The sequence below is a fragment of the Stegodyphus dumicola genome, chromosome 3 (assembly GCF_044657685.1).
Source record: "Stegodyphus dumicola isolate Sdum_Otavi_A_Nest chromosome 3, ASM4465768v1".
In the NCBI taxonomy this organism is placed as follows: Eukaryota; Metazoa; Arthropoda; class Arachnida; order Araneae; family Eresidae; genus Stegodyphus; species Stegodyphus dumicola.
Window position 1 is genome coordinate 205,879,141 of NC_140770.1, and position 13,634 is coordinate 205,892,774.

Below are 13,634 nucleotides of genomic sequence, written 5' to 3' on the forward strand. Positions count from 1 at the left end.
TTTAATTACAGACTTTCTCGAGCAAGGAGGTGCGTTGAAAATGCTTTCGGCATATTGGCGTCTAGGTGGAGAGTACTTCGTACTGAAATTGCCCTGAACCCAGAGCATGCTAATAAAGTAGTTTTGGCATGCTGTTGCCTTCATAATTACTTATTAAAAAATGAGTTGGGAAAGGCAGCTAAGAAATACTGTCCAGTGAACTTTGCTGATTCTCTTCTTTCAAATGCCACCATTAAAGAAGGTATGTGGAGAACAGAAGAATTTACATGGCAACCTCTTGGCCGTCTAGGGGCCAATAATTCATCCCGTGCTGCATCTGCAGTTCGAGATAATTTTTGTGAATATTTTTCTGCAGAAGGATCAGTACCATGCCAAGAAAGCAAAGCATTTCTTGTGTAAATTTATTTTTTGAAAATATTTATGAAATATGTAAATAAAACAATAAAACAACTGATTAGTGTTATGTGCAAATAATTTCATTTATTTCTTGCCATAATTTGTAAAAATTGTATTTTCGTTTCCAATTTTTTTTCATCGGTCATTTTTTTCAAATCACTATGGAGACTCAATAAAAATAGTTTATCATCATCGTCATCATCATTTTCACATCGATGGTGATTTTTTAAATATTTATTTGGGCCCACCAGCGGCCGAGCAGTAAAGTCGCTGAACACTGGTAGTTCGGTCCGAGGTTCGAATCCCACGAACGGGCTGGCTGCATGGGCGTTTTCGTGGTTTTCCCCATGTGTAACGTGTATACGAGCCAGTTTCCCTTAGAAAGTCCTCCACGAAAGGCATCCCTCCCCTTAGGCAGATAGCCCTAGTGTGCTTTGCCATAATTAAATACACACATAAATATTTATTTGTTTCATCAATAACAGAAAGCAATGAACTTTCAACTGTTTCTTTTTTCTTTTCTTCCCTCTAGGAGTATTTTCATCATTATTATTTGAATTAGTGTTATCTAAGATTTGTCTGGAGCTTGATGCAGGTGATAAAGGTGATTCACATGAGGGCATAACGTGAATAACAGATGGCTCCACATATTCAGGTTCTGTCGGATATTCAATATTATCTGAAGACTCGGAGACAACAGATTCTACTGTGAAATTAAGCTCCTCGAATTCTTTGTTTTCTTGAAAGTTTGTCTGTGTCCTGTTTAGAAAGAAAACAAGGAAAAAAATCAAATGCATATGAAAAATATTTTTAATACATTAATGATTATTTTGTGATACAAAGTAATTAGGTAGTGAAATAAGCAAATTTAGAATCTTATTTGTTATTGCATTAAATAGCTTATTTTTTAATTTTTATTACTTATGAACTGCAGACAATTTAAATAGATGTTAAAATTTAGCATAAAAAATAATGTAAACCAAGAGTCTTCTTGCTTCACTGTGATTACCTGAAACTAAAAAGCCTTTTTTTTTTTTTTTTTTTTTTTTTTTTTTTTTGTTAATTTGAATTATAACATCCCATTGGATTCTTTTCTTACATGATATTTTGTGTTTATTAATATTTGCAAGAATAATTTCTAAAAAAATACAGTTTGTTACATCCAGTTGTATGGGGTAATTCCTAGTCATTACGTTCTTGGAGCAATGCTGGATCACATTTTGTTTTTAATTAAAATAATATTTTATCAAATATGGGGAGGGGTAAAATCATCATCACTCTTTGAATCTTTTGTACTGCAATACACAACCAAATTGTCATATTTACTCACTAATAATTTTATCGTACAAATATGGAGAAGGCAAAATGACATGAATAATTTATTTTCCGACGTATGGTGCAAAATAAATAAGGTGTATTCGATACATTTAATTAAATTACATACATTACTGCAATAATTTATTATATGCATTAAATTATTATTACATATATGATTATATTATTCATTGAATTATATGTACACAGCATCGAGGTTTGCCGATTTCGACTCATGCAAAGATTTCGGATTGCAGCGTTAGAATCACTGTTGCTGTAAAATGTCAACAGCTTTTCTTTATTTTTCCGTATATCATACACAATCATGTCGCAATTCCATACCATTCTGCTATATAGAAGAGTAGCACCTGCCTCCATCTTTTACAGAATTTGCACTTTTTGCGTTACTGTCAATGCAACGTGTTTACGTTTTTCAAAGTTGCAAGCAGTAAAATCATGAGTGTGTTTCTTATCTGTCATTGTATTAACAAGGACTGAAATTTAAAATATTCTTAATTTATCCACAAAATATCCGGATAAAAAAAAGGCAGCACTAAACAATCTTGTGAAAATAACAAAGCTCAGAAAATACAACAACGTGAATCATGAACTTGAACAAAGAGTGAATCGTCTACTTGAACTTGAACAAAGAGTGAATCGTCTGCTTTTTTACCTCGATGCAGATTAGAAGGAAAAAAAACTTATATTTTTTCTTAAACTTTTTATGTCAATAATTTGGTATTTCCATTATGACTCATTATTATTCAGTTATTATGACGTCATTATTCGGTAAGTATTTTTTCTTCGATATTTCGTACTCAATGTTGCGGTTTCCGAAACCAAGAAACTCAGAATATAAACTGAATGCTTATATTCTGAGAGGCAACGCGGATTTTCGGTATTTGCCTGTATTTGTAGACATTAAGATGAAAAAGTGGAACTGATTATTGGACGTGGAATCGCATCTCAGATTAAAATTAACAACCAGGGAACAAAATTATGACAATCTGTCATCTCAGCACAAATAGTTTCATCCTTCTCATTAATCCAAATAAATGTTATTTATAATGTAACATTTATTTATATTAATGCCATAGAAAATCAAATTTATAGTAGTGAAGATGAGCGGGATTATGAGTTAAATAACATGGATGTAAATATTACTATTGGAGGCTGCAATTTAACAGTTGTGATGACAGTAGTGTTTTTGACAGTAACAATAATGTAGTATGCCCTAAATAGAGATGACTTTAAATGACTCCATATAGTAATTATAAAGAAATCAATATTTTAGATGAAAAAGAAGAATCTCTTGCCTTCATTGAAGAAATTTTGAATATGCATACAAAGCCCTTACGTAATAAATGAAAATATTGAGCCACTAATAACTCTTATTTCTTTTTATAGAAACACAATCACAAGAGAATTTTATCAAATTTTTTGTATCTTACAGTTTAAGACAATTTTATATAATCTTGGCTTACACATTTCACATTCTATAAATAAAAAAGATCACTATACTTTGGGGACTGTTTTGAAAAATTTCATGCCATGAAAGATTTTAACAGTTAATTCAGTAATAAAGTATTACAACTTCATTTTTTTAATTCAGTTTCATACTTTTGTATTTATTTTCATTATGAATTAATGTAATAATTTAAGCACAACTCCTTGATCTGATGGTATATATTATGATAATTAATCACAGGCTTTATGTGTTAAGTGCAAAGTAACTTCATAAAATTAAAGCAGGTATGCATAATCTCAAACACTAACTTCTGAACATCAAAATGGTCAGTAACACATCAGTTTTGAGCTGTGTGAGTACAGAAATATGGGCATCAACTATAGAGGGATAAACTATAAAAAGAAATTGGCCACAAAAAGAAAAAAAAAAACATATACAGACGAGTCTTCATCAAAATATTTAGAAACTCAGCTTTCAAAGGAAAGAGCAAGTGCTTTATTTATATTATGCATATGCTGTACTTTGTTAATAAGTTTACATTGCAAATATATTGGCCTATTTTTAATTGGGAAGATTAAAAAAGTACAGAACAGCAAAGTTTCTACAACATTTTTTAAAGGTAAGAACTTCAGTTGGCCCAAACACGTTAGAAAAAAACTATAATTTGTAATACAGTTTTATTACAAAACATTTACAAGGTGTTAAACCATTCATAACGAGTGATGAGGCAATAAATGTTTAAAAAAATTGTGTAGGAGAAGTTTTTGTTTTCCAGAGCGTAAATATTTGGATAGAATTTGAGTTATGGCAAAGCATATCTGCCTAAGGGGAGGAATTTCTTAAGTAAATTGGTTTATATCCACATATGTGACTATCTAACATATTTAATAAATTTATATCAATAAAGTTACAATTTTTGATTGCTAGTCAACCTAGGATAACTCCAAATAATCTATTTATGCTTTATAATATTACAGACTACTAACAAGTAAGATTGTATTTTGTTAATATGAAAATTTATCATTTTATATTTAACATAACTAAATAATTTGGTTCTGAATATTTACCTTTGATGGCGGATACATGGATCCAAAAATGACATTTGGGGCATCAGATGCCATTGCTGCTCTGCAGACTCTGCACTAGCTCCACTTTTGCATTTTGTTTTTCTTCGGCTATATTGCTTACGCAGATTCTGCCACCGGTAAGTAACCTCTTCAACTGTGAAATTAAAAAAATATAGCCGAAATTTTAATTCAACCACTGTAATTAATTACTGTTTAATTATTAATATTTTATGCAAACAATTATACTAATTATATGAGATTCAAAATGTATCCATACGAAAATGAAATATGGATCTTATATATTTATATGTATGGATATTTATATATTTAGGGATTTTTTATGTATTTCAGAATAAACATTTCCATGAGAAATGACGAAAATGTATTTCTGAAAATTGAGGAGGAAAACTTTAATCAAATTTTTACTACTGTTGATCTTCACACTTACTACTTTTACTTTCTTCTTCTCATAAGCCTTCAGTAACATGTTGCAAAAAAGAAGAGCAAACTAATGTAAAGACAATAGCTAAAATTATGTAATCATCTGAATTGCTATAATTTGGGAAAAAGTTTAAATATATATAATTGAAGGTTGCTGCATATAATTTTCATAGAACAGTGTACATTTAGATACATTTTAAAGCAGTTAATAAACTTTAATTTTACAAAATCCATCTACTGAGCTTATTTAAATTTTATGAAACTCAGATTTTCAGAAATGTTCTAAAATGCTATAATTTAACATATGTCAACAAATTTTTATCGTGTAATCGTTATTAAACCTATTTTGTACTTGAACAATTGCGTTAGTCGAAAGAGAACTAGAATAAAAGAGAGCACATTGCAATCCGAAAGCAGCAAAAAAATAAATAAATGGATACATACCATTTCGGTTCAGTCTTTCGGCAACCAGTAGCCAAGCAACGTCTTGTCCTCTTTTCATTCGATATTCTTTTTTTCTATTATCCCATAAAATCGGATGTTGTTGTACTTCTGCAATTAATTTGCAGTCAGACGTAGTCAAATCTTCCGCCATGTTTTTCGCTTAAAGCATCAACAAAACCCTCGTGATAGTTTGTAAGTCTGTGATTGGCCAAAGCTTTCATCTCATAGGTTCGGAGTTAAAATTTTCCATCTCTTGGGTTTACGTCAATTCCCTTTGAAGATTAACCGCTCGACTTAGGTTACGTTAAGACACAATAACACGCCGAATAAATACTAATTCAGAAGTCAAACAACAAAAATCAGCGTTATACCTACAAAATTTTCACAGGACTAGTTTCGATGGTTTTACCGAACCATCATCTTCAGCTGCAAAACCGCAAAAATCAGATTTGATTTTTGCGGTTTTGCAGCTGAAGATGATGGTTCGGTAAAACCATCGAAACTAGTCCTGTGAAAATTTTGTAGGTATAACGCTGATTTTTGTTGTTTGACTTCTGAATTAGGTTACGTTTCTTAGGACGTTAGCTTACGCTTCTTGGGACCAAAGTTCCGCTAGTGTAAACGGGCCCTTTAATGGCAGGAATATAGCTAGAAAGAGAGTCCAAAACTGCATAATTTGCTTTAGGGCAAAACCAGTTGTTCCGATTTGACTAGAAACTTTCACTATGCCGATGTTCCGGTTTGATTAGAAACAAACTTTTCTCTGTCTCAGAATGGCAACAGTGAGAACTTGACTTTCGATTTCTTATGACGCAGCTAGAACTCTGCTCCTGAGATGTAACATTAGATTCGATTCTAGATTCGAGATTAGATTAATTTGTTTAGTATTTAATAAATATTTTAAAACTAGATTGAGTATTTGATCATAGAATTATAGCTGAACCATCGCTTGCAGAAATTTAGATGTGGCATTTAGATACGTCGTTAGATAGTTAGATGCGTAGGCAGCGACATTCGTGATTCGATTAGTGTACATTAGTGCGTACATAAACATTTTTGGTGTTACATGCCGGGAAACCGGCCAATTCGAAAATATGGATTCGTAAGTATGAATTGGCACGGTGCGAAGTGTGCGAAGCCTGCAAACAGGTTGTATAAGTTTTCTATTTTAAAGTAATTATGGAAGATCCTATCGCTAAGCTTAAATCGAAACGCAAAGTATTAAGGACCGCAGTGTCCAAGGTACTAAAGAAAACTGAGACATAATTAAGCAAAGATGACGTTAGTAGAAATGTAATAGAAGAAACTTTAGACATATTAAAAGAAAAGGCAAAAACTCTGAGTGATTTAAACACTCAAATAGAACACGATTTGAAGGTCCCAGAGGATGAATTTGAACTTGAAGTTTCATCCGCTCTAGAATATGAAGAAAAAATCCAAATGTGGCAATTTAGAGCAAGAAAAAAGTTGAGGGAATTACACTAACTCGAAAATTCGGATAAGGAAATTATGAACATTCCTAATGAAACCGCTATAGATTCCAAACTTGAAAATAATAAAATTATTCGCCTTCCAAAATTGACTATCGCTAAATTTTTTGGTGATTCTAGCAATTGGCAGGAATTTTGGAGTCAATTCGAGGCAGCTATCCATAACAATGACTCATTATCGAAAGTAAATAAATTCAGTTACTTAAAGTCATTACTATGTGGGGTAGCTTATAATGCCGTTTCCGGTCTTTCGCTTACAAATGAGAACTACGATTCAGCTATAGAACTGTTAATTAACAGGTTTGGGAGAAAAGATTTGGTAATAAATGCTCACATGAATAAACTGTTAAATCTTTCCCCTGTTAGAAATGTAATGGATACAGAAAATCTTAGGAATTTATATGATCAGTGTGCAACTCAAATTAGATGCTTGTCATGTCAAATCATGTCTCACTCAAATCATGTCAATGAACGTCGTATCAGAAACTTACGGTAGTTTACTTTGCCCAATATTGTTAAAATTAATTCCATCAGAGATAACATTAGAATACAGTCGCAGTAGAAACAGTGACTAAACATGGAACGTTAACGAATTAATGGAATTTATTCGTAAGGAAATAGAAAGCCGCGAAAGAGCTATGCAGTTAAATGAGAGTAGAGAAACAAAAACAAAACACCGAGCGGGAATGATTCATAACTGGAGGCATAAATCAAACGATCGTCTCCACTCCACTCACGATAATGTAAACAACAAGCGCAGTAAACAGTTTGAAAAAAGTTCGCCTAAAACGTATGAATATGTTGCTCCAGTCGCTAGCAGTAAGTGCATATATTGTGACGAACTACACGATTCGGAGCGCTGCGAAATTAAAACCGTGGAGGAGAAAAGAAATATTTTAAAATCTCAAGCCCCATATTTTTTGTGCCTAAAATCTCAGCATAAAATTAAGCAGTGTAAGGAAAGAAAAATGTGCGAAATGTAATAAAAAACACAATAGGTCTATTTGTTTCCAACTCGAAACCAAATCGGAGAAAAACAAGGTCGTGTCGACAATTCCATCCAGTAAAGAAGATGTTCAGATTAGTCAATTAAAAACCGAAACTTTCCGCAGTGCGTTGCTACAAACGTGTATTGTGATGATACGTCCATTTTCTGAGAAGGATAATTTAGAACCAGTCCGTGTTCTATTAGACAATGGATCGATGAAGAAGTTTTATAATTCGGGACATTTCAGAGAAGTGTAAATTACCTGTTATTCGAAAGGAGACTTTGTCCGTATTTGCCTTTGGGGTTAAACAGGCAACAGAACAAACTTACAATGTTGTTAAAGTCAAACTAGAAAACAGAAGTAAACCATCCCTAAATATAGAAATTGAAGCTTTAGAAACTAACCAAATATGTGCAACTAATTTAGCTTTCCCTGATATCCCAGTTTCCAAAATTAACAAAGAGATAATAGGACTACAATTAGCTGATTCTTGTCAATTCAGTGATAAAAATATTGCTGTTTTTATCGGAGCAGATTACTATCAAGAAGTAATAACTGGTAAACTTAAACGTTTTAAAAATAAACTTATAGCTTCCGAAACAAATATTTGGATGGTGCCTTCAAGGCCGGACTGATTCTAACGGTGAATTGTTAAACATGGACATTATTGTTGACGACAAATTGGTCTCAACACCGTTAAAGCAGTTTTGGGAATTAGAAACTTTGAGAATTGAACAAGGGAAGGAAATTAGTAAAATAGATAATGACATTTTAGAGAATTTTAACAGAAATATCGAATTTAAAGAAAAGCGATATGAGGTTAAACTCCCTTGGAATGAACATTCGTCTGAATTAAAAACGAATTACGTAAATGCAGAAGTTCGCTTTAACCCTTTAACTGCTTAAGAAGTGTTTAAACGATTTTGGAATTTCTTTAAAAATGCTTAAGACGTCTTTACATGAATTTCAAATCGCACGAAAAATGCTTAAGACGTGTATACACGAAGCCCGAATTTCGCGAAGATTGCTTAAGACGTGTTTAGACGACGCGATCTGGTCTTCCTTCCCCTACCTTTCTGCAGGCGGCTGTCAGTTGACACAAAGGTCTTAACAGGGTGTGAAGTCTCTTTGAAAAGAGCACTTTAGGAAAAAGTCCTTAGAGTGAAGTACATCTGTCAGACAGCAGGTATGTATTATCTGTGTGCCGACTAAAAGTTTGCGAAAGAAGATAAATCGTTTTACAACTGTTTGCCTTGTGGTACTTTATACAAATGAAAGTCAAACAGGATCCGACGTTGTTATAGTACATTGCCGAATTTTAGTAGAAACAAAAAAAATAAGAAATGTATCGGAGGACGCCTTTATGCCTATATGTTATAGAATCAATTATTTTATTTTTGTATTGAAAAATGATTACAATTTCTGATTCGTCAGGAAAAAATATAAAATGTTGCAACCAGCTTTCTTGTTTGCCTTCGTATTTCAAATGCGCGTTATTATAATGGTATATTCTTCTTTTTACATTCTTAAATATTAAAACTGTGCTTTCAGCATGCCTGAGTTTTGTACTCGTATGGGTAGCTCTATGCTCCGTAGAAATGGCGAACTGACATATAAAAATTATATGAATGTTGAAAGGAAGATATTCTACTCGAAACTTCAACAAAATGGAATAAATGAAGACGCCGAAGGAATTTCTAGAAATATTTGTTTTAAAAATTTTATTACACTAATGCTGGCTAGCTTTAAAAGGATTTATTAACAGAGCACACAGGAACGGTTACATCACAATCTAAAGAAAAAAATATGCAATCCTTGAAACATTTTTGGAAAGAAATATCGATATAAAATCTCTTAAAATTAATGGAGTGTAAATTAATTAAAACAGTTAGTGTACGGAAGGGTTACATATACTGCGCACAAAAAAATGACAGTCAGAAGATCAATTATTTAAAGATATAAATTAATTACATTAAAAGAATTTAAAATAAATTAACATCTGTCCAAATGTCAATGCTAACAGCAATAGCACGAATGAAAGTTATTCTTTAAATTCCGAACTTAGTTCATCCGTCGGCACGCAATGATTGTGTCTTTGCGATTACTTTTCTTTTAGATACTACAAAAGGCCGCCAAAGAAGTAGCGATAAAATCGTTGAATACTAATCGTTTGAAGCGGGTTCAAATCCTGATGAATGAATTGCCTGCATACCAGTTTTAGCCAATGTTTGTTGCGCATGTTTAATGTGAATATGAGGCAATTTTAGTTAGCTTTTCATGATGGCGTGCCTTGACTACGAGTCCTCGCTCGGGTTGTGTTTGGTTTGGCTTTTTAGATTATTAAGCACGTGAAGGCGATCTGTCTAAGAGAAGGGTTGCTTTCGTAACAGATTTTCTAAGGGAAACAATCCCGAACTACAAAGAGCTAAAACCATAAAAACGCCCATGCAATCAGCCTGTTCACGGGGCTTTGAATGCAGGTCAAACTACCAGTATGTTAAGAGAAGCGATTTCAAGAATGTTTAATTATTTTATTTAGTTTCTCAAAAGCTAAATAAAATAATTAAACATTCTTGAAATCTCTTCACATTACTGAAATGGCAATAACTTCGAATTATACTATACTACCCCTTTTCCTCTAATATGAAATTTTGAACTTTTCCGTTACGGACAGCCCTCCGATAACGGAAAGTCTAACGGAACAACTGGTGGTCCCGTCCGAGGTTCGAATCCCGGCAAACGGGCTGGTTGCCAGGATGATATTCTTAGTTTTCCATATGTGTAACATGTATGCAACCAATTTCCGTTAGGCAGTCCTCGAACGAAGGCATCCTTCACCTTAGGCAAATAACCATCGAGTACTTTGCCATAATCAAATAAACCTTTATCCATAACATGCTTCAAATATTTTTATGTTGAAAAGTTCATGCGCCAAAGTTGGCCCCCGTTTAATGAAATATGTTGTTTATTTTTTCTTTGTTTTTTATAACAACAATGTTCTTGTTTTCAGAATCTGAATTATCAATAAAATTCCTTTAATGATATGCGATTCTATTTTGTTTCTTTGTTTAATGAAAACTTAATTTAAGCGACAAATCTTTTACATTTAGAAAAATTTTCGATTTTCGAAACGAGTTCCTGTCAAAAGCACATCTTCTCGTTGCTGCATATATTTATTTAAAGCAAACTGCTTGGCGCGTGTGCTTTTATATTTGAAAAGATTCAGAGAATTTTCAACAGGGAAATAAAGTTATTAATTTTACTGAATTTTGTGGATTCTTTGTGTTTTGAGGTAAAAGTCAAACCATCACATATGTGATAACCTTAAAATAAGGGTATATATAATAAGGATTTTGCGGCCAGACATTCCCAGCAAAATACATTACAAAAAATTATATATGTAGAATTAATGCATATTCCGTTTAGTATTTTAATTTATCAGTGTTATTACACATCAGTTTATCAGTGTAAGTTATATCGAGTTTTAGTTGTGTTCGATATAAGAATTTTATTTGGTTTATATAAATCCGATTCGTTTAATAATATTATATTTATTAAATACTATTTATTAGGTTTCCAAAACTGTCAAACCCAATCAATGGCCTCCTGGCTAAGATATCTGATTATCGCTATTTCGACTCATATTCGAACCCAAAATAACGAACTGGTTGAATTTTGTGATTTTTCCCTATGTGTAACATGAACATGAGTACGTTTTACTTAGAAAGTCGTCCATGGAGACATTCATTGCCTTCGGCTTATAGATCTCGTTTCCTTTGCTATACTAAAAACATCTAAAAATTTTTCAAAAAGACTAACAGATGCATATAACAAAATAAAATTAAGTAAATGCATATTAGAAAATAAAATTAAGTAAATGCATATAAAAAACTGAAGTAAATGTATATAACGAAAAAAAAATGAGGTAAAATCAAATTTTCAAAAATTTTTCAATACAGTAATTTTTAAATTGCTTGTTTTCAAATTTTATTTCATTTTTATGTATGTACTAATATACAGTGTATGTGTGCGAAAGTGTGCTTGTTCGGCATATCCATATATATTAATTAAATAAATCTGATTTGAAAATGCATGCACTAACGTGCTATTCTCGTAATTTGAAAAACAGTAAAGTATTGTCTGAGAAAAATATTTATAAAGAAAATTCAATTTCTTCTCCTTACTCGGTGCTGTGTAAAAAATTTAAATAAGCTTATTAATTTTTTTCTTCTTTATTAAAAACAATTAGTTTCTTTTCATCTATATATGAAAAATAACAAAATCTTGCTGTCAGAATGGAAATTCTTAAAAATATAAAACTCGTTTTTTTCGAACAAAAGTTTCTAAGAAATTTCTCTAGGTCAGCAGGTAGTAACAGGACCACTGACTGCTTTGTTTGAAAAACCCGATGAAGTGGATGATTTTACCCCCAAAAGGTTTTCTTTAACAAAGCAGATGCGGTCCAAATGGCTTTGCCAAATGGCTTCGTTCGTATTTGAATAGCTTGAATCTTGAAAGCTTGAGTTGGAAGACGTTCCCGAAGCAATCAGTCAGACAGCAATAAAATTTGTTATAAATATTTCTGTCTCTCTCTCTGTAAGTTCTTGAAATCTTGGAATGGGTGAAAGTTTATTTCGTTTTACATATATAAGGAAACTTCATGTAAAGCAAAATAATTCAAGGCACCCATTGTATGTTAATCATTGTACGTCCCCTCAGCTCTTCGGTTGGATATTAAGAAAATAAATTCCTATACTGCCTTTGTATTACTTGTATAGTGAAAGATTTGAAAAAAACAGCTTCATATGAAAAGTTTTTCTCCGATGAACGAATACAGCTGAAACACGTTTCTGTCTTCAAGTATATCCACAAAACATGAAATAGTATTGTACTCTTTTGTATTCTATTGCATTTTTATATTACTTCGTGGCAAATTTTTTGATTCTTAAATTTCTCTCTCACTTTTCTTATAATACACAAGTACTCTTTCAAATATGGCTGACCTATGAACCTAAATTTTTATAATATAAAATTTTACATAAAAATTAGCCGTAATCATTAGACACAGCTTTGTGTATATAATATTCTTGAATATATGCCTGCAATTAATACTAAGAATACTATTGATAAAATTCGTGATATAATTAATAATGAAAATACTGTTTAAGCTAAAAACCGATTTGAATCTTTTTTTCATTATAGGGTAACATGAACCAAGCAATTTTCGTTAGAAATATACAATTATGCTAACTTGACACATCAGATAGAAAATATTTTATCGTCATCATCGGCTATGATAAAAGATTTATACGCTTAAGATTTTGGATTATGACAAAGCACACAGCACCTATTTGTCTAAGGGAAAGGAAGTCTTCGGGGTAGATTTTTTTTTTTTTGTGGGAAACGAACTGTTAATTCACAATCAATTGTACTTATGAAAAACCCCTAAACCCCCATGCAGCCGCTAGAATTTACCGGTGCTCAGCTATCTTAGCGCTTGAAGACTAGTTGGCTTTCTGAACTTACACAATACCTATCTGAATTTGAATATTTGCATAAAAAACGATCAAAATAAAATGACACATTGTAAATAGTACATTTTACTGAAATCAAACTTTCTTTGAAAAAGGAAAATTAATTGTAAGGAATAAGATGGATGCATTTAATTAAACGGCAGGCAATAACAGCGCTGATCATATGTTTCGTAGAGGAAATCATTTTCTTCGTGTTATCGTATAATGGAAAATATCCACAGATTATATTTTACAGTTTTTAAGAAGTCATGGTTTACCTGCTTTAAGAGAACAAACACCGTGGGCAATTTTCTAAATAAAATTGGCTTGAATTCACGTTACGCATCGGGAAAATCATAAAGACCACAAGCAGCTAAACTGTTCGGTTGCCAACAACAAAATACCAACATCCAGCACTCTTATTCACTCAACTATAGTGAATTTAAAATAATGTTTGTATATTATTAGTAGAATTAAAATAACGAAAATATTTATTCTAATAAAACTTTTTG

General features: G+C 32.0%; 1 protein-coding gene across 1 annotated transcript; it reads right to left on the reverse strand.

The window, feature by feature from the left end:
• Positions 1 to 830: 830 nt before the first annotated feature.
• On the reverse strand, positions 831 to 5,418 carry LOC146998257 (uncharacterized). Its single transcript, XM_085813800.1, has 3 exons — positions 5,131 to 5,418; positions 4,246 to 4,399; positions 831 to 1,155 (listed from the first exon to the last, which is right to left on the reverse strand). Exons 1-3 carry the CDS (start codon positions 5,279 to 5,281, stop codon positions 840 to 842), a joined length of 621 nt encoding a protein of 206 aa, XP_085669926.1. The 5' UTR covers positions 5,282 to 5,418; the 3' UTR covers positions 831 to 839.
• Positions 5,419 to 13,634: the final 8,216 nt, after the last annotated feature.

Excerpts from the sequence above, each read along its gene's own strand:
- LOC146998257 (XM_085813800.1), bottom strand. The coding sequence starts at position 5,281 with ATGGCGGAAGATTTGACTACGTCTGACTGCAAATTAATTGCAGAAGTA. Across the intron at positions 4,400-5,130 it reads CGAAAGACTGAACCGAAATG|TTGAAGAGGTTACTTACCGG; the intron begins GTATGTATCCAT and ends TTAATTTCACAG. Across the intron at positions 1,156-4,245 it reads CCATGTATCCGCCATCAAAG|GACACAGACAAACTTTCAAG; the intron begins GTAAATATTCAG and ends CTTTCTAAACAG.